The 22,403-nt window shown below is 42.4% G+C and overlaps 1 protein-coding gene across 3 annotated transcripts in view; it reads left to right on the top strand.

Annotated features, from left to right (window-relative positions):
- VWC2 (von Willebrand factor C domain containing 2) overlaps positions 1–22,403 on the top strand; it is a 68,152-nt gene that overhangs the window by 38,943 nt on the left and 6,806 nt on the right. The window contains exons 3-4 of one of the 3 annotated variants that reach the window (XR_016281906.1): positions 8,554–8,683; positions 14,162–14,392. Coding sequence is in view for 2 of the 3 variants with exons in the window: in XM_089532460.1 (XP_089388586.1) it covers positions 8,554–8,683; positions 14,876–15,053 (308 nt within the window). In the remaining variant the exon portion in view is untranslated. Of the gene's footprint in view, positions 1–8,553; positions 8,684–14,161; positions 14,393–14,875; positions 15,054–22,403 lie in introns of all 3 variants that reach the window. The other 2 variants (XM_089532460.1, XM_089532461.1) reach the window with 2 other exon arrangements.

The raw sequence follows: 22,403 nt of genomic DNA on the forward strand, positions 1-22,403 counted from the left end.
GATTGAATGCTCTGCCAACAGCAATGCTAGAAGGAAGATATAGGAAAACATTTTATGAATCTCGGCTCTGCCGGCGCGATGGTGGTTTTATTGAAATGACAGAGCATGCTCTTTTGTACTGTCAATTTTATAAAGATATTTGCCATCAGCTGATCACACCTTTCCTAAATAAATACCCTGGTCATACTGACACTTTCTATTTACATTATCCCTTGGATAACCGAAAACCAAATGTTCTTCACAAAGTGGCAAAATTTTGCTATATTGTATGTAAGTTACGCCCCCAACTGGTTGCTGAAATGTTTACAGCTGATCTGAAATTGTATCTGAAATTGTATAGACAATTTTTTAAAGTAACTGTACTGTGTAATTGTTATATTGTCAATTTTTGTATTTGTCAATGACCAAATAAAAATTTTACTTACTTACTTACTCTCGCTACTGAAATCATACAAAGAATCTGTCTCCAATATTTAGTTCCATCTTTATGTTGGATAGTGCTAGTCATATTTAATAGATACAGTTCTGGAGTAAATTCAAAAGAGGTGTCTAAAATAGAATGGATTGATTTATATCACAGGACATAACCACCACATATGTCGCTAATTACCAGAATTCTTTTTACATTTCCAACACACCATGTTGGGTTTTTAAATATATTTTGGTCAGTCTAGCTGGAGTCAGATGCCACCCCGTTTCCATTTTATAATAGTTCTCCTTAAGGTTTTGGTTTCTTGTAAACTTTCTAGTTTGTTGCCTGGATTGAGTCCAATTATCTAAAGGAATCACTTTACCAAAATCTCTTGCCCATCTCAACATATGATCTTTAATTACTGTATGTCTTTTTAAAACTTCCTTGTTAAGATTGCTTTATAGAATTTAGAGACTTGTTTGGGTTTTTCTTCAAACATTATTTCATCAGTTTCATTTTTTTGAAGATAAAATCTTATCTCCTTTTTGTCTATCTTAAATCTTTCCATCAATTGATGGTACAGCAGCCAATGTGTCCTTCTATCAATGGATTTAATGTCTTTTATATCCTTCAGCTCTAGATCTTCTGAACTCTTGCTTTTCTTTAAGATATCTTAGAACGTTAGCCATAGTTCAGTCGTTTTAAATCTATCTAATAAAGCTTCTTGTGGTGACATCCAACCTGGAATGCCTCGATAGAACACTGTTTTTATTTTTTCCTAAACCTTAATCAAGGCTTTCCTTACAATATGGTGTTTGAATTCCCGGTTGACTTTTACTTTGTCATACATAAGTAAGCGTTCCAACTGAATCTTAAATTGAAACCTTCTAGATTTAACAATCACTTATTTTTAAATTTAATCCAATCTTGGATCCAAATTAAAGCACAAGCATGGTAATAGGACTCTAAGTGCAGTAGAGCACAGCCTCCATTGTCTTCTGAATTCAATAATGTCTTCAATTTAACCCTCAGTTTCTATCCCTCTCAGATGAATCTTTTTAATTCTTTATTCCATATTGTGAAGGGTTTTGAATTGTGTATGATGGGTAGGTTAGAGAATAGAAAGATAAATTTAGGTAGAACTGACATTTTAATTAAGGATATCCTACCATAAAATGACAATCATTGGCCCGTTACAAATGGGCATAAAGTACGGACTGGGTCCATATTAGGGTTAGAAAGGGGTGTCCCTTCCGGACGCCCCTAACCCTAATACGGACCCAGTCCGTACAAAATGGCGGCGCCCATTCCACACAGGGGCCGCCATTGTTACATCACCACCGCACTGCCTCCAAATGAGGCAGCGTGGTTGTGATGTATTGGTGCCGCGCCAGGGCGCATAGAGCGCCCTTTACGTGGCACCAGAAGGAGCTCCGAAACAGAGCTCCTTCCGCAGTTTGCGTCGCTGGCGCAGCCTTTAGACAGCTGCGCCAGCGACGCAAAGGAGAAAGGGGCCGAGCGGCTCCTTTCTCCTCCTCCCTGCCACCATCGGGTGTCCTTGGGGCATGAAGCCCTAAGGACACCCCTTTCCAGGCTGCGGGGAAGTGGCCTTTTGCCGCTTCCCCACAGCCTGGAAAGCGGCGGATCGGGGCCTTGGAGGCTGATGTTCTGGCAGCTGAGGCCCTGATCAGGCGGGGAAAGAGGCGTGAACAGGCTGCCCCAAACGGGTGGTCTGTAAACCGCCTTAGTTTAGACCATTTTATAAGATCTAAGTTGATTTCATTCCATGTTTGTTCGTAGTTGTTTTTGAACAATTCTGTAGTTCTTTATAGAAGATAGATACCTAAATATTTTGCTTTTTTGACAATTTTACAATGGGTTTTTTCAGAAAGGGCAGATTGGTCTTTAACTGATAAATGTGATAAATGTTGATTTTGTTTTATTCAGTTTAAATCCAGCTAATTTTTTGAATTTGTCTATATCCATTATAGTGCTTATACTTTCAAGTGGATTCTCCAGAAAAAGTATTATGTCGTCAGCATATGCTCTCAACTTTGTTTCCGAGACTTTGATTCTAGTTCTCTTGTTCTAGTCAAATTTTATTAAGTAATGGTTCCAGTACAGTTATAAAAAGTAGTGGGGAAAGAGGGCAGCCTCTTTCCCCATTTATTATTAATCTAGTCTTTTGCTGTGTGTAGATATTTTTAATCCATCCTATAAACTTCCCGCCTGAAACATAAAATCCCAATTGACGGAATCATCCCGAATTGTTTGTCATTATTTTTTTTGCAAAAGTCTATGATATCTAGTGCTATTCTAAAATTCTCCCTCATTTGTCTTTTTGCCAGAAAGCCTCTCTGATCCTCATGAATTTTGTTATTCAAGATTTCCTTTAGTCTAGCTGTCAAGATAGCTGTATAGATTTTATAATCTACATTCATGAGGGAAATTGGTTCTCTATTTTTTGAGGATCTTTCCCTTCTTTGGGTATTAGGACTATGTCAGCTTGTTTCCACGTATCTGGTATACCGTCCTTTTTAATGCTGTTGAACACTTCTTTCAAGGGATCTAGTAATATGGTCTCTACTTTCTTATTTTATTCAGCTGTGTAGCCGTCTGGTCCAGGTGATTTCCCTATTTTTAGATTTTGAATGGCTGTGGCTATCTCTTGGGTCATTATATCATGATTTAGCATTTCCCTTTCAGTCCCTTAAAGTCATATTGTCTAAGTTGTCCATAAAAGTGGTTAAAAAGGTTCTCTCCATAGAGGAGTTTATGTCTTTTTTATAAATCCTTGAAAAGTATTCAAGTCTTGGCTCACATTTTCTCTCTCAGATTCTGTTCCCTCCCTGATTCTCGGTGACTTCAATATCCATAGTGATGATCCTACAAATTCTTCAACCTCTCGCTTTAATTCCCTCCTAGCTTCCTTCGATCTTCTACTTCACTCTAACTCTTCAACTCACTCTCGGTCACTGTCTTGACCTTGTTCTTGCTGCAAAGTGTGTCATCTCTGACTACTCGGCATCTGACTTTCCTCTTTCTGATCACCATCTAATCTCTTTTACTCTCACTTATATCCCACCCCCTCGCCATACTGCCCTTCGCCAGTTCCATAACCTCCAATCTGTTAATTGTAATCTTCTCACTCAGTCTTTTGATTCATCTCTTGCTTCTCTCAATCTTGGGGACTCTGCAGATTCAGCTATGTCCTTGCTCAATTCCACTCTTTCCTCAACCCTTGACAGCTTTGCCCCTGTATCCACGCGCGTGTCCTCCTCTTCCTCTATGACTAGGCCTCAGCCCTGGATCACTCCCATCATTAGGTTCCTCCAGTCTTGCTTGCGAGCGGCCGAACGTCTCTGGAGAAAGTCCAGGGAGTGGGCCGACTTTACCCATTATAAGTTCATTCTCTCTTCCTTCTCACGCGCCTTGGCTAGGGCAAAACAGAATTATAAACTGATCTGCGCTAACGAGAGGCGCCCGCAGCGTTTGTTCTCTTGTTTCAACACACTACTAAAACCTTCTGCTCCCCCTGTTTCTTCATTATTTTCTCCCTCTGATTTTGCCAATTACTTCATTACAAAGATCACTACTATTCAGTCAGAGGTGACTCCTTCTGATTTGGTTCCCACCATTAATCCCTTGACTCCTCCTACTAACAAATTCTCTATGTTCTCTCCCATTTCTCTGGATGAACTTTCTATGCTGCTGAACTCTTCCAAACCCACAACCTGTTCTCTTGACCCAATCCCTTCTCGTCTTCTAATCTCCATTGCTCCTTCTTTTTTGCCCTCCCTCCTCTACATCTTTAACCTCTCTCTTTCTTCTGGCTCCTTCCCCTTGGTCTTTTAACACGCTCTAGTTTCCCCTATTCTGAAAAAATCTTCTCTCAACCCTTTTTCCTTGTCTAGCTATCGCCCGATCTCTCTTCTTCCTTTTCTTTCTAAGGTTCTGGAACGAGTTGTCTACTCTCGCTGTCTTGAGTTTCTCGAAACCAATTCCATTTTGGACCCTTTCCAGTTTGGTTTCCGCCCATGGCACTCCACAGAGACGGCCCTCACCAAAATCTCGAATGATCTTTTGCGGGCCAAGGCGAATAGCCTTTACTCCATCCTTGTCCTCCTCGATCTGTCTGCAGCCTTCGACACCGTGGACCACTGTCTTTTAGTTGACTTACTTTCTGACTTTGGCTTTTCGGGCTCCGTTTTCGATTGGTTTCAATCTGACCTGTCATATAGATCTTTTGCAGTGGTCTCGGGCATCCAGACTTCATCCTCTGTTCCCCTATCTGTTGGAGTTCCTCAGGGTTCTGTTTTGGGTTCCCTCTTGTTCTCTCTATACACACTGTCTCTTGGTAAACGTATCAGCTCTTTTGGTTTCTGTTATCATCTGTACGCTGATGATACCCAGTTGTATCTTTCCACTCCTGACCTTTTGCCAGGGCTCGAGCAGCAAGTTTCATCTTGTCTGACAGCTGTCTCTCACTGGATGCACCATCGGCGTTTGAAGCTCAACATGTCTAAAACGGAGCTTCTTGTCTTCCCTCCTAAGCCTTCAATATTCCTTTTCTATCTCTGTCAACAACATCTCTATTCAGCCGGTTCAGGAAGCCCGCAGTCTTGGTTTCACTTTCGACTCTTCTCTGTCACTTATCCCTCAGATTCAGGCCACAGACAAGGTCTGTAGATTTTTCCTCTATAATATTTCCAAAATCCATCCATACCTCTCTGCTTCTACTGCAAAGACTTTGGTCCATGCCCTAGTGGTCTCTTGACTTGACTACTGCAACCTTCTCTTGGTAGGGCTTCCTCTCTCTCACCTACACCCATTGATTTCTGTTCAGCACTCAGCTGCTCGTATTACCTCACTCGCTCACCGATATGACCATATCTCCCCCCTATTGTCATCCTTTCACTGGCTCACCTTTCCCTTCCGCATTCAGTACAAGCTTCTCCTGCTCACCTTTAAAGCCCTGCATGGGCTGGCCCCTTCCTATCTCTCCGAACTTCTTTCTCCCTACATCCCCACTCGTTCCCTCCATTCCGGTAGCCAAGGTCTCCTATCCCAGTCCAGGATTTCCACTGCCCCATCCCGGATTCGCCCCTTCTTGCTTGCCGCCCCTCACTCCTGGAACCTCCTCCCCTTACAAGCACGACTCAACACGTCTCTAACCAGCTTCAAAGCCGAGTTAAAGACCATATTGTTTAGGGAAGCGTTCCCAGGGAGTCTGTGATTGTGTCCTGGTTGTTCAGATGCTTGACTCAATAGTGGATATTGCTGTTTTAACTTGTTTTATATGATGTTTTTAATTTGTTGCTTTAACTTTTAGATTGTACGCCATAGGCGGACTTTTATATTCTTGATTTTACTTGGTTTTGTACAGCTCCGTGTAGATTTATGGCGCTTTATACATAAAGTTAATAATAATAATAATAAGTATTTGTAAAATTTTATTTTGGATATCTTTTTGGTTTGTGGCTGGTCCATCTTCTGTTATTAAATTTTTTGCCCCTTCCTTTTTGATTTTATTGGTGTGAGGTTTGGAATCCTCTGATCAATGGTCCACAAGCAAACTTATACCAAAAGTAGAAAGTTTATTGTAAGAGCATTGAAGTAGTGATCTGTAACACGTTTTTTCAGAGTCTGAGGCTTCAGAGGAAAAATGTACATTTTTAACATGCCCCCTCCTTTCTCCACCCCATTAGTTCCCCACACCACACCCACTTAGCTAGGTTACAATAACAACTTAGCCTCACTCAAGACACATCCTTGAACATTCGATACATTCCCAGCTAGTTATCTAAACCAACCAGTGGCATAAATCCATGGACTTTAGGAGGAGGGATTGTAAAAAACACTATACATGTCCATGTGTAATTTGTAACTTTAGAGCCCACAAAAAGCCATAGGACCTGCCTGTGAGGTTTCCTTTGTTATCAGTAAACTTTCCTGTTTGACTTTAAGTCCTGGACCTGCTTTATTGCTTGAAGAGGAACTTTTGCACAGCGTTCCTGACAGTGTGTGTATAATAAAACTTTTTTTGAGGAAAATTTTTTTGGAGGATCCCAAATCTTCTTCCCAAATAAACTTGAATTTAAGACAGGGAAAATAAAATAAAGAATTTGTTCAGAAGGGGTTTGCCCTTGCCTTCCTCTGAGGCTGAGAGAGCGTGAACCCAAGGTCACCTAATAGAATTCCATGGCAGAGTAAACTTATTTATGTTCCATAGATTCAGTGGGTCCATTCTAGCTGGGATAAATCACTGAATGCTTGTATAGGGGGACTAATTTATTCCAATGCTACAGCTCCTTTCTCTTCGTTAGTCTCAAAGGTGTTATAAGACCCCTTTGCAGACTAACTTTCTAAACTTACATGGCTAGGCATTTGAATTACTCCATTATATTCAACACAGTGTCAGATCCATATGCATGGTTCTGTCATGATGATATGATGATGTGACGTAATGATGATATGGTGATAAGATGACATGGTGTATAGTGTTAGGATAAATGCTGTTTTATTGAGAGTAGAATAGGAAACCTGCTGGAAGCCAAGCTTGGGAAACAACAGCAAGGGGCAAATGGCCAGGGGTGAGAGAGATTTGTGGTTTTATGACCCTGTTTTATGCAAGCAGATAGGGGCTGTAAAAACAAGAATGCTCTCCTTAAGTGCGATTGAATGATAATGCAGGAAAGGAAAGATAAAACATGAAAGGTCACTTTGATCTGGATAAAAGGCTTGGGATTGTAGCCGGGGAGGGGGGGCTGGATGATGGGAACTTGTAAGTCTGATCAAGGGGGGCAATTTTCAGTTCCGACACAAACTGTGGACAGAGGAACTTCTATTTTAATTTCGGGAATAAAATCTTTTGTTTTAATCACATTAAGATGTTCTCTTGGTTACTGGGAACCGAGTCCACTGACCCTGACACACAGGATGTATGTATAGTACACCATTATAGCAGTTTGATATAGCAGTCATAATTCAACCAAAGGAATCCTGGGATTTATTGTGTTTTCTCTCTCATACACAAATACACACACACACACACACACACACACACACACACACACACAGCAAAATGCCTCCAGCCACTAATTTTGCTGGAGAATGGGTGGGTTTTGAAACTCTCCTGCTACAGCTGTGTGTGTTTGTGTTAGCTCAGTTTCAATCTCTCTCTCACACACACATACACACTCAGCAAAATGGGTTTTAAAACTCTCCTTCTATGCTGTATGTGTGTCAGTTCAGTTTCAATTTCTTTCTCCAGATGTGGACAACATATCAAGCACAGCCTTGGTCACCACCAGTCATCTGGTGGGCTCTGTGGGGACAGCCCACTGTCCCCCACACGTCTTAATTTCTAGTATCAGATCCTTTCATTACTGTCTGGATAGTGGTACACAGCCTGGCTTTCTGGGTGGCATGTAGCCTATTCAGGCAGAGGCTGTGATCTTAGGATGGTACACTCAAGAGGAAATTGTGTGTAACTGAGGAAGAATGCAGTGGGATGTTTTGTTTCCCTGCCTCATGGGATTGCCAACAACTGAACCCCTGCCTTACATCCTACTCCTTTATCTTGGTGAGAATGAGCTAATTAAGACTTCCGGACTTCAACTAATGGGATGGAGACAGCAGACCTCCATATCACCCAACACCTGTTTCCAGGTGCTCACATCCTTTGGATGCTATCCAGACAGGTGTGGCAGGGCATACTGTATGTAGAATGGAACCATTAATTAAACCTGGTGCCATGAGAATTGTGTTATCATCTGCATCCTCAGTTGGATAGGTACTGTCCCCATCTCTCACTCAGGCATATGTGCAAACTTGACATATCTGTACAGAAGCAATGGTATACACCTCTCATCAGAGGCATGTGATCTCTATTTGGAAAACCTGACTCATCAGCTGCAGCAATTCACTCAAAGGAAAAGATTTGCAGCAGGGAGAAGAGGTACTACACTAGGCTGGCCCCTTCCTGTATCAAGTGTGAAAGGGGAGAAATGACATTGGACATAAGTTAAATTGGGAGGTGGGAAGCACCTTGGTGGCCTTTTGGTTTCTAATGAAAAACAGATTCTCAGGCCTGAACTCCGTTGACCTCTGGACTAAAATATAGTATGGCTTATTTTCAGGTTTCACCGTGTGAGAAATGCCGTTGTGAAGTCAATGGAGAAGTAGTGTGCACAGTGTCTGCTTGTCCTCAAACTGATTGTGTGGACCCTGTATATGAACCAGATCAGTGTTGTCCCATCTGTAAAAATGGTAAGTAACAGATGGAAGCTTCAGCAAGACCATGCACTCACTTTTTTTTCGTACTTGGCAATAACAGTAAGATATTCCTATGTGGTAATGAAAGTGCAGATTTGACATTTATTGTAGGAAATGATATTTTTCTTGCTTTTGAGTAAAATTAGTTACAGTATTATAAATTCTCTATACCACATATTCTACCTGAATTACATTAGTACTTATGCCTGTACTTGTTATTTTTCTTGCTGCTAGAAATTTTAGGCAGAGATATATAGGAGGAGAATAATTTTACAGAGGTAAAGGTGAAAAAAGGATAAGGATTAAAGTGTTTGCTGATGATGTAGTCATTATACTAGAAGAGCCATTAGAGAGTATAGTGGACTTGTTGCAAAGGGTGATGGAATAGGGGACATATAGACAAATCAAAAATATGACTACAGAGTTAAAAGAGGAACTAAAGAGGAGAATTAGGTTTGAAATAGTGAAAAAAGAAAAAAGTAAGAAAAATGTTTGATCGCATATTACATAGCGTTAGCTATGGTGCCACCAGAGTTAGCTATGATTAAAGGTAGCTATGGTGCCACTTCAACCATGTTACTATCTAGGATTGCATGCTTCTGCGAGGCACAAGGCTATGTTGATGGTAGTACTGCTGGCGGTAGGGGTTTCAATGTCAGACAGGTTTGTGCTACTGGTCAGCAGCAGTAGTAGTTGTGACAGTGCTCATGGAAAAATGCAGCAGCAGAACCATAGCTTACACTTGTTAGTACTGTGCAATGGGAGGCATTAATAAACTCTTTCTGAATGTCTTCGATCATGAAAACCATGAGACAATACAAAATGAAGCAAGAGATGGGGGTGGAGGATGGGACTCCCAGGTCAGAAGGCACTCAGAAAGCTACTATGAAACAGTAAAGAAAAAATTAACACTAGCTAGATTAACACACTACACTCCTATAGTGCTGCTATTCCATTTTTACTGCTCTGGCTGCCTCCTGTTGCATTCTAGGATTTGCAGTTTAAGGAGGGACATTTAGAATTCTCAACCAAAGAGCTCTTAGGCCTCACTGAACTAGAATTTAACAGGAAGCAGCCAGAGCAGTAAAAATGGAATAGTAGTACCATAATGAGGATAATGTGGTATGTCTTCAACATCTCATTTTTGGGCAAGGTACCTCATTATGGTACTACTGTGCCCCCACTAGAGGGAGCCAACCCCCTTTGGAAGCCTCAGTTTCATTTCCTGCCTTGCTCTGCTCAGACGTCTTTCTTCTAGCTCTCTCCTGCTTTCAAACAACAACAACAATAACAACTTTTGCCTTAGCTTTTAGCCTTTACTCCTCTATCCCTCACCTTCTTCTACTCCCTCTCGCTCTAACTCTTGAGCTGCTGGGAGACTGCCATGGCTGGGACAGGGAATGGAGAAGACAACCCAGGCATGTCTGGAGAGTCCCTGGTTGCCCCTCACAAACGCTCCATTCGTTCCTCCAGCCTGGAGGATGAAGAGACCAGCCACCCCAGGGACAAAAGGGCCAGGTCGGAGGAGGGAGAACCCTCGTCTCCGCACCAAGCAGAGCCCCACCGTGCACTTCTCTCCCGGGATTGGGACCAAGCCACGGATCATATGAAGGAGGATGCAGGCTTGAGTAATATCCCTGCACAGCCAGGCCCTTCCCTACAGCCTCTGCCTCCAGAGCTTACTACCCTTATTGCCTCCCTTATTTCTATGCAGGCAGCTGCTTTAGCAGGCCATCCACAGGAGACCCTGGTCGCTCCTTCACCATCAGACCCCCTTTCTTTCCATCAGAAAGACCCCTCCCGCTCCCACTTGCCAACTGTTCTAGGGATCCCCTCCAAGTTAGTGCCCTCTCCTCCTTCCTCCCCTGTTCCCCACTTGTCCTTGGACTCCATCCCTCCCTCAGAAAGGGGTAAATTTACACCAAGGCAAGCCCCATTTAGGCGCCAATTTCCCAAAGGCAGGAAAAACCTTAAGAGTGCTCCTTCCAAACACAAATCCAAGCGACCAGCACCATCTACTGGCCAAACATCCAAAGCCAAAAAGGCCAAATCAATCCTACTGTCCCACTCCTCCCTTGAGGAGGATGAGGCAGATATTGTTGGCTCCCTTCCTACTCCAGGAGAGGAATGTGAATTATCCTTAAATGAGCTATCTGATGAAGCCCAAGAGGATGACTCCTTTTCACCAGCATCTGCTAGACTGTTTGTTCCTGATGATTTCCAAATACTGCTCAAAAAAAGCCATCAGAGCCTTAGAGCTAGCTGAACCTACACCTGCCCCTCTACTACAAGACACTGACCTTCCACAGGGAAAAGGAGAATCTTTCCCTAAGCCAGGTCCTTCTACCCCTGAAGTTCCTTTTACATCAGAGTTCATGAAGGTGGTAAGAGAAGAATGGTCAAAGCCAGTCACTGCTTACCTCAACATGTGATGTCCAAACTTCAGGTCCCAGTTGTAGATGCTCCCGTGTCTCAGCTATTTTCGTCTGCCATTTATTCTAAAGATGGTGACGACGTTTTAAAAATCCCTGAAGACAAGAGGGCAGATTCATCACTTAGAAAATCTTTTGAAGCATCATCATTGGCCATTAGAGCCTCTTCAACAATTTCAATTTTTTCTAGAGCAGCCTTCATATGGGCCAAAGATATTATTCAAGATATATCCAGAGGCAATATCAAACTCCGACAAAAAATAAATAAACTACTCAAGGTCCTCACCTTCTCAGCTGAGGCGTTATCCAATTGAGTGCCAGGGCTCAAGCTGCGTCCATACCTGTTAGGAGACAGATATGGTTAAAGAACTGGCTAGTGGACGCCAAGTCTAAACAAAACCTAACCATGGCTCCCTTTAGCGGACAAAAGCTATTTGGTGACGCCCTCGACCCTGTCCTCATCGAAACCAAGGACAAGAAAAAGGCTCTCCCATCTTTACTCAAGAGGGACGATAGGCAGTCATCTCGCCAAGGCCAAAGTTCCTTTCGCCCATTTTAGAACAATTCCTCCTCCTTTCGACCCTGGGACACAAGATCCAACAAGTCTCAATGGTACGACCGCAAGCCATATGGATGCCAACAGCCACACAACCGAGGATTCGGAAAACCCAATAACTGCAACAACCAAGGCTCTGGATCCGCTCCCTCCAAGCTCAACCCCAACTCCACAAGGCCATGACTGGCCGACACACAAAGTGGGCGGTCGGCTTCTTCATTTCTCACACATATGGGAGACATCCACATCGGACAAGTGGGTACTCTCAACCATACAACAGGGATATTTAATAGACTTCCACAGGCCGCCCCACGACCACTTTGTCCCATCACCCAGATCAACTCGACCCAAAAAACACCAGCTGATGCTACAGTCAGACATTCATTCCAATGGTGGATGTCCAACAATCTCTCAAGAGGCCGGATGCTCTGGCCCCCTCAGGAGCTCCAACTGACAACAGATGCCAGCCTGAGGGGCTGGGGAGCGACAATGGACAACATATTCGCTCAGGGAAAATGGAATACCCAAGAACAAGCTCACAGCATAAACTACCTAGAACTCAGAGCCATACGAATGGCACTGATGGCCTTTGCTCCACAGATAAAAGACAATCCAATCCTGGTCAGGACAGACAACATATTGGCAAAAACACACATAAACCGACAAGGGGGAACAAGGTCACTCTCCCTATTGAGAGAATCTCAATTACTGCTTCAATGGTCAGAAAGACATCTTCTGTCCATAAGAGCAGAACACATAAAGGGGACTCTGAACACAAGGGCCGACTGGCTCAGCAGACAAGACATAGACCAGTCAGAATGGAGTCTTCATCCACAGGTATTCAGGTGGATAACACTCAGGCTCCGAACACCATTGATAGACCTATTCGCATCCCCAATAAACAATCAGGTGCCACGCTTCTACTCCCAGTTCCAAACCCAGGGGGCAGAACAGATAGACGCTCTAAATGTTCCATGGCCGAGGGGAATCCTATACGCCTTTCCACCAACATCCATGATCAACAGGTGTCTAAAAAAGGCAAGAAAAGAAAATACAACCTTGATCCTAATAGCACCACATTGGCCAAGAAGGCCCTGGTTCTCCGAACTCATAGCCAAGTCACACAGAGTCCTCAAACTTCCGATCCGTCCAGACCTTCTATCACAAGGTCAATTTTATCATCCAGATCCTCAGTGGCTCAATCTTCACGCGTGGAAATTGAAGCCAGAACATGATACAGGATGGCCTTCCAGCAGAGGTGGCCGAGACAATCATAAAGGCTAGGCGGCCCTCCACCACAAGGATATATGAATATTCCTATAAAGCTTTTGCCCGATGGTGTAAGGTCAAAAAGATGACATCTATCATACCGACGGTCTATTCGCTGTTGTTATACCTTCAGGATGGACTAAACAAGGGCCTCAAACCAAACACCCTAAAACGACAGGTTTCTGCCATAACCTCAGTCCTACCTCAAAGACAATTGTCCGAGCTCTCTAACAACTACTACATCAGAAGGTTTTTGAGGGCCGCCTCCCTCATCAGACCTCCCATGGTTCATCGTTATCCCAACTGGGATCTCCACACAGTCCTGTCAGCGCTCACCAAACCTCCATTTGAACCTCTAAAATCTACAGTTATAAAACATCTCACTTGGAAGGTCCTATTCCTCATCGCCATCACATCTGCAAAAAGGGTGTCAGTAATAGGAGCGCTATCCACTTGTCAAGAGCTGTGTGTTTTCAGAGAGGACTCGGTACTCTTACAATTAGATCCCTCCTTTATCACCAAGGTTAACTCCGTATTCCACAGGACTCAAGACATCATATTACCCTCCTTTTGTCCTCACCCTAAAAAAGATTTAGAAAGGACATGGCATACACTCGACGTTCGAAGAGCTCTAAAGATATACATAAAGATTACAGAAGACTTTCGTATGTCCGATAGTCTCTTTGTTAATTTCCACAAAAATTCAAGAGGAAAAAAGGCATCTATCTCCACCCTATCGAGATGGATTCGATCCTTTATCTCAACATGCCACTCCTTATCAGGTTCCTCTTCGACAGGTCCAATTTATGCCCACTCTACAAGGAGCGCTTCGACTTCAGCTGCTTTATCCACAAATGCTTCATTAGCTGAAATATTTAGGGCAGCCACTTAGTCGTCGACATCCACATTTGTTTGACACTATAGACTCTTTACCAGTCTTCTGAAGCTGCATTTGGGAGAAGGGTACTACAGGCTGTAGTTTCCCGTTAGCCAGGAGTTATTGCCCACCCAGAAATAGGGAGCTTTAGTATATCCTGTTCACAGGATGGTCCCGCCTTCTATCGCTGGAAAAATGTACATTGACTCACCTTTGTGAGATGTTGGTTTTCAGCGATAGAAGGCGGGAACATCCTTCCCTCCCTTAGACTGGTACTTATCTCCTGGCACTTAACTTGTCACCCTGTTATTCTCTTAACTGTTCTTTATATTATCCAGATTCTGCAGTGTTGGCCATGTTGGGCCCTGCCATGTTATATTGTTATAGTTTTGATATAGTTCACCAAGCTCTTCTATCAACTGAGGCTTCCAAAGGGGGTTGGCTCCCTCTAGCGGTGGCCACAGACAATTTCTTTTAGCATATCCTGCCTGACAGAGCGAGAGAAGGAAAGCCAACCCGTTCACAGGATGTTCCCGCCTTCTATCGCTGAAAACCAACATCTCACGAAGGTGAGTCAATGTACATTTTGTAGGTGAAGGGAATGCTGTGGATACTGCATATCTTGATTTCAGTAAAGCCTTTGACAAGGTCCCCCGTGACATTCTTGCAAACAAACTTGTAAAATGTGAGTTAGACAAGGCAACTATTAAATGGATCGGTAATTGGTTGACCGGCAGAACCCAAAGGGTACTCAGTAATGGCTCTTTTTCATCTTGGAGAAAAGTGACCAGTGGGGTGCCACAGGTTTCTGTCCTTGGCCCAGTGCTATTCAACATCTTTATCAATGACTTAGATCAGGGGTAGACAACCTTTTTGAGCCGGGGGCCGGGTTGCTGTCCCTCAGACAACTGGGGGGCCGACGTCAAAAAATAAATAATTAAATAATATAAGACAACATTTTCAAATATAGGACACATTTTTTAAAAAATGGAGGACATGCGAAAAAATTTGATGATTTTTAAAAAATGTTAATATAAATGCATGTTTCTTAGGCATTTGGACATTTGGGCCTCAGAAGCTGGCTGATATTAATATCATCATCATCATCATCACCACCACCACCACCACCACCACCACCATCTTTGTTAAAGCAGACCTTTTAGCATTAAAAGCACCGAAAATACACAGAAATGCACTTTGGAAAGTCACACTGTCTCACCTTCAGAAAGAGTGAGTGCATGTCTCAGAAACTGACTGACATCATCATCATCATCACCACTATTATTGTTAAAAAAAAGCAGACCTGTACAAATGGAATGGAAATCCTCCTCCTCCTCCTCCTGCTACTCTTCTTTTTCTTCCTCCTCCTCCTCCTCCTGCTCCTTCCTTCCTCGGTCTGGCAGCCGCAAGAAGGGAGGGAAGGGGCAGGAGGACGCCTGCCCCCTTCCTGCCTTGCCCGCGGCTGCCTGGCAGCCACGGAAAGGGAAGAAAGGAGGAGGAGGACCCCCGCCCTGTTCCTTCCCTCCCCCGCGGGCCTGGTGTCAGCGGCAATCGGCGGCAGGACCGGGCTGGGGCCGGTCCTGCCACCTCACTGGGCTGGATCTGGCCCGCGGGCCGGGGGTTGCTGACCCCTGACTTAGATGAAAGAATAAGGGGCATGCTTATCAAATTTGCACATGACACCAAATTAGGAGGAATAGCTAATACCCCAGAGGACAGGATCAAATTTCAAAATTACCCAAATAGAAAGTGGGACTAACGCTAACAAAATGAATTTCAACACAGGCTCACTTAGGGCAAAAAATGAAATCCATAGATATAGGATGGGGGACACCTGGCTGAACGAGACTGCATGTGAAAGGGATCTAGGAGTCCAAGTAGACCACAAGTTGAACATGAGTCAACAATGTGATGCAGCAGCTAAAAAGGCCAATGTGATTCTAGGCTGCATCAATAGATGTATAGTATCGAGATCAAGGGAAGTAATAGTGCCACTGTATTCTGCTTTGGTCAGGCCCCATCTGGAATATTGTGTCAAGTTCTGGGCACCACAATTCAAAAAGGACATTGAGAAACTGGAGCGTGTCCAAAGGAGGGCGGCTAAAATGGTGAAGAGTCTGGAAACCATGTCCTGTGAGGAACGACTTAGTGAGCTGGGGATGTTTAGCCTGGAGAAGAGAAGGTTAAGAGGTGGGAGGCTAATACAAACAAGGATTAATGTCTGCTAATGTCCTCGTTTGCATTAGCCTCCCAGGCTGAGGCCAGCCATCAACACAGAACATTACACATGCAAATCACTCCTGCATTCCCAGGCTCACACAGTATATATGCACCCAATTTTTCCAAGCAAAGCATTCTCTGAAGATGCCAGCCACAGATGCTGGCGAAATGTCGGAAAGAAACTCTGCTAGAACATGGCCACATAGCCCGAAAAACCCACAAAAAACTATGGATGCCGGCCATGAAAGCCTTCGACTTTAGAGAGATTAAATTGCCTAATTTAAACCAAATATTCTCAATTGAGGCTTTGGAGCTAGATGGGGGAATATAGATGGTAAATATGAAAATTTTGAGAGATGAAAGTTAGAAAAGAATGCCAATGCTAAATGCTCACATTTCACAGCCAGGATAATTTTGGCTGTGATATTATTAGAATTAAGAATGGCTAGACCCCCATTGGCCAACCCTTCCTGTTTATCTGGGTAGCTTCAAGAACAGTGGAGGTGAAACGTTTCAAAGAAATATGTCCCATGAGCCAAGTCTCTTGTAGCAGAATGATGTCATGTTGGCTGATGAAGTTGGAAAAAGGGATATCACCACATTTGTTAGACCAGTCGGTGATATTCCAGCAGATTACTTTAAGGATCGAGTTTGCCTGAGTAGTTGATCATCATAAACTCTGATTAGCTATTAGAGATGGGTTGCTAGACTTAGCCATTAGACAATCATTTGTTGAGGTTTTGAACTTGGCAGGTCTGAGTGAGCTTGGAAGCAGATGGATCAGTCAAATCAGAGAGTGATAGTGATGTAGGTAGATTGTCAGAAAAGTTGAAATTATTCTCAGCGTCTGCTGCTGGTTCACCAAGTTGCAGGTGGTTCATATACTTTGATTGACCTGAGTTGTTTAAAATAAAGAATGTAGAATTCAGCTTCTGAGCAATTTGTAGTTTCAAGGGGAGTCCTGGCAGTGTGGTGGGAAGGGTTGAAAGGCACTGCAAATTTTTGCAGCTGGGAAGCTTGAGTTGGAATATGCTCTCTTAGAAATGATGGTTTGAGCCTTGAATGGCAGTATACAGGAGGCCTCCTGTGGGGTTGGATGTTTTCCTGTAATTTTACAGCTTTCCTGGCGCTTCAGCAATAACCGAGGCTTGATTAAGAACTTCTTAAAATAACACCTAGTAAAAATTCCTTTTTAAAATGTGGTTCTTTCAGAATCATATTGGGAATAGAAGGATTTGAGAAGTTCAGCAGCAATCTTGAAAAGTGAGGGCAAGAGTATAACTGTCCCACAGATAATATATTCACTTGCCTTATATCTAATATTGCCTGAGCTGCCAGCTTGTACTTAATGTAGAATTTCAAAAGGGACTTGATCCATTGTAAGGGTAGACCATTCTATCAGCACTTCAGATTGACTCCATCTGACAGGCAATATCAAACTTAATTAAGGTGCTGGGAGGGAAATTATTCCAAGCCAATAAGGTGGTAAGTACAGTGGAGCCTTGCCTTACATGGGGATCCATTCTGGACACACACACACACACACACACACACACACCCCGCATAATTCAAATACTGCATTAGCATGCACTATTCAGTTGATTACAGCGTGGTTTCCGCATAAACTGGAAATCGCGTATGGAGCGGGCATGCTGTAGTGATAAGGAGTTTAGAACATTGGTTAACTTGATGGCAATTAATTCTGAAGTCCATGTGGGTAGTTTCCATTGCTCAGAAAGTACTTTTAGGTGTAATTCTGTTGAGCTAACATTTGAAGATAAGAAAGCTAGGTTCTCTTGGGGATGATTGGGTGACACCTTAGAAGCTGAATCTTCCTCACTCCCTGAATAATCAAGTATTGAGAATCTGTTCTCATTTAAGAGCTCAGGCAGGCTAGGTGACTGCTGGACAATATAGCTATCAATCTTTGGTTGTCTGGCTTCAGATGAGGCTGTCATCGCAGAAGGACTTTTAGCCACAAGAGAGATTGCTTTTTTCCTTTTCCTAGATGTAGATGAGCCGGTTTGACTGATCAAGGATGGTGGGAACGCTGCCCTCTTCCTCCATTTAGGCATAACTCTTCTTAGAAGTCAGAATTATTTGTTATTCTTTGTTGTCTTGTTGTCTAGAGTTAACTTTATTTTAATTGAGCTCTGCATGTTAGCTTTTCAACTGTTAAAAATAGTAGTTGATTTATTGCTCAAACAACACAAAATTTATAGTTCAATGTGCTTTCTTTTTCTTCTGATTTCTGTTTTTTCCACCATGCTAAACACTATCTTTTTTCTTTCCTTAATGAGCAAAGACTGTCCTTGCCAAAATTATTTTGTAATCCAAAAAATGTCAAGATCTGTTGCTTCATGAACCTCTTGGGGGGAGGGAGGAAAACTTAAAAAGCACTTACAGATATTTTTAATCTGCCCAATGTGGGTATCTGTCTAGTGTGGCTATGATGGCTCTCTGACTTCTTTGATCCTTCTTACTAAGGCAGCTAGAATTCTTTCTTTCTGCCATCCATAAAATATCCGAATCTGAGTCTCCGAGCCCCTCTGTACCCTCCTTACCGAGAGGGTCTCTATTATGGCTTTTGATGTTCAGTAACCCCTGAATTCACCACAACAGAATGCCGCTTAGTCATAGCCACGTGAATGAAGCTGCTAGCATGTCTCCATCATACCAGGAAGTCTTCTTTTTTTGCCTCTCTGGTATTTTTCTGGGAAAAGAAGAATGGCCTTTTGAGGCTGGTGACAAACTTTTGCAATCTTAATGATATTCATACCTCCAATAAATATTTCATCCCCCTCTTGAAGAACATGCTGAGCTGAGTAACTCCACTGGTAAAGTGTTTACCAAATCAGACTTAAGAGGACTTCTGGTGTAATGGAGACACAGAAGACTGCTATGGCAAGGAACTATTTGCACCCACAGTAATGGACTAAGGAAGGCAGCTAAAACATTATATTGACCCTAACTACCCACCCCCCAATAGGAAGGGGGGAAAGGAGCTTGTTGGGGGTCTACAATACTCTGATACCCTATAACAGTCAAGAGAGGGAGTTAAACTCCTGACTTGGGATGAAAAGAGGGCATCAGTACTGAAGAGCTACCCCTGCCCATTACTGCAGCCACTGGTATAGACGGCAATAGTGACAACCACACCATTTTAAAATACTTTTTAAAAAACCTATTTAACAAACTGCTAAAAGATGGTTGTAAGAAACCTTACTTTTGTTTTTTGTTTTTACCTCCATGGGTGATTCTCTATAACCAATTTAAGACAGACGCTGTGCCACAGGAAGATATAATTTTTTTAAAAAAATGAAGAAAAGTGGCCATAAATTAAGATGGCTAAAGTAAAGGTGAAATAAAGCAAATGCAGCAGAGTGGCACATAGGGAAACACAGAGGCTGAAAGCTAACTATTGGCTAAGAGGCTTGAAAGTGAAGTGGGGGAAGAAAGCGCAAATGTGGAGGAGCAAGAGGAGAGTTGGAAGGACTTCTTGGGGTGATGAAAAGACAGGAGAAGACAAAGAAGATAGGAAACAGATGGATATAGAGGACTAATATTAAGGTACAACTACAAAAAGAAAAAACTTGGGAAAGAAAAGGAAATGAAAGGGAGAAGAAGGGAGAGAAAAAAGGAAAAGATTAAAGGAACAGACAGTTAAGAATATAAAGTTGAGAGACTGTGGAGAGAATAAAAATGGGATTCAACAAAGGGAAAAAGAATATAAAGGGCTAAAAGAGAGAGCACTGAATAACGACAAACATAAAAACAAGGGAGAAGGAATGGAGCAGTGCAAGAAGTAGGAGGAGTAGAAAGAATGCAGAGAAGAAAGGAAACAGAATAATGAATGACTGGAGGTGAGAAAAAGAACTGAAAAAAGAACCCAACTTAAGAACTTACAGACACTTAGCAGTGTCTTTGTTCTGTTGCTCTAAATATATATGTGTGTGTGTATACAGAGAGAGAGGGAGGGAGAGAGAGAAGAGAAGGAAATAAAAACAAAAGGCAAAAAAAGAAACGAGAGAAACAAGAATTAAGAATTATAATCAGAGAGAACAAAACAATATAGGATAATTTTAAAGGACATTTAAAAAAAGACAACTACACATCCAATATAAGAGAAAAGATAACGTAAGATATTGAGAATATTAAGACTGGGAGGGGAAAGGAAAAAAATATGAAAAAAGAGAGAAACACAAAGAAAAGTGACTGAATGTGGTGATATTAAACTTAAATGTGAAGATTTATTTGTTAGAGCTGTAGAGTTAATTTTGATTATATATTTCAAAGTAAGAGTAAGATTAAGGAGAGGTGAAAGGAAACTATATTCTGGGAAGTATAAATATAGAGCACTAGAAAAAGAATTTAAAGATATTTGAGAACTATTACTTTTCTGCATCATAACATAATATATAGCAATATAGAACATTTTACTTTTGCAATTATTTAAGGAAAAAATTATCTTAGAAAAAAGACAGGCATTATATAGAATGATCATTGACCTTTCGTTTGGATATTTGAGAACTATTGTTTTTCTGCATCATAACAGATATATGCTTCTTGTTATATAAACTGATATATAGTAATATAGAACATTTTACTATTGCAATTATTAGATATAAAAGATTAATCTGATTGTTAAATTCATTCAGCAGAACAGCGATAATTTATTGAAATTTGAAAATGGCTTCAGGAATAAAAAGAGCTCCAATACAATCTCAATTACAGATAATGAACCAAAGAAGAAGATCAACAGAAGATGCAGCAAGAGTCACTGACTCAAATGTGATACCGGTCCTGGTTCACCAAAGCACCCACACCAACTGTCTAAGAGGGAACTACCAACTGATAAAGCAGGCAGAGGCAGTGAATTACAAACAGCTCAAAAGTGTCCTTGCCTATGAGAGTCCATGAAGAAAAAGGTGTTGGTCAAGCAGTCTAAGTCAAGGGAGGCAACAAGAGTGTAGTGGAATCCCCTTTCTTGGAGGTCTTTAAACAGAGGCTGAATGGCCATCTGACGGGGATGCTGCATGGCAGGGGTTTGGACTGGATGGCCCTTGTGGTTTCTTACAACACTACAATTTTATGATTCTATAAGAATCACAATCAACACAGTCCAATAGCTGAAAAAGCCAGGAAGTCTGAAGTAGAAATTCAAGAGTCTAAAAACAAAAATACTAGCCAGGAAAAAAACAAGTTGCTTCCAGCAACTCATTAGGCAAACTCAGCTCTTAACTAGCCTGACACCAGCTGGTTCTAATCAGAACTTGATTGCTTGCTGCTTAGCCTGCAGCCTGGCTGAGCGTCTTAGCTCTTTCTTTTGTTGGACCCTTTTGTTCCTCCTCCTTGATTGAGAACTTAAGACCCCAGCTGTGTCCTCCGTCTCATCAGCAGATGAGTCTTGCTGCAATTCCACAGGAGGAGCTGGCTGAAGCTCTTCGGGGGGGGGGGGGGGGTTGGCTGCTCTGCAACAAGGATAGCTGCAGGTTGTTTTCTGTCTTGAAGACTTGCCTGGGTCCATTTCTCAGCCTGCTCTTCAGCTCTTGCAACTTCTGGAAGAAATAAGGAAAATAAGGCAAGAAATGAGGGAATCAAAATAAGAAATGAAGTTTGGAACTGCTCTGACAAATCTCCATGCAGCTTTCTCTGATTCAATATTTCCTCTTTAACCCATTGCATGCATTTGAGGCATTTTACACTGCCTGGGGCAAAAATGTATTGACAATCCCCTCCAAAATGTCTTAGTTGCCATGCAGGATACACAAACTACAGGAGGATGCATTTTTACACATACAGTCCCAAGTGTTCTCACTGAGTCTAGTTCCTTATCCCAAGGCCCAGCATACCTATTAGTCTCTCGTGACTTACTACAGGCAATGCATTTGTGAGTAAATCTGCAATGTTTTCCTCAGAAACACAATATTGTAGTTTCAGGATTCCACCCTGTATTAACTCATGCACATTCTGGTACCTTATTTCGGCCTGCTTTTGAGATTTTTTGCTTCTGCCATCACAATGCAGGCTTGTAAGTCCTTGTTGATCACTGTTGGTGTACGGCATGATTCACCAAGATCCCCCAATAGCAGCCTGACCCACTGAATTTTGCTAGCCATCTCTGAGAGTGCAGCGAATTCAGCTTCTGTAGTGCTCAAAGGTACACAACTTTGCTTTCTAGATCTCCAGACAATAAGACTGTCAGCAAACCTGATGACCAGATCAGAAACCAACTTTTTGTCTGCTACCGCAAAGGAGCGGTCTGCATAGCAATTTAGCTGAGACATGCCTCCAGCCATCACCAGACACCTGTCCTTTGTTCCTTTGAGATACTGCACCATGCGCTTCAAAGCAGTCCAA

This window comes from Sceloporus occidentalis, unplaced genomic scaffold (genome assembly GCF_023333645.1).
Source record: "Sceloporus occidentalis isolate IW3139 unplaced genomic scaffold, rSceOcc1.0.p SCAF_7, whole genome shotgun sequence".
Classification (NCBI taxonomy): Eukaryota; Metazoa; Chordata; class Lepidosauria; order Squamata; family Phrynosomatidae; genus Sceloporus; species Sceloporus occidentalis.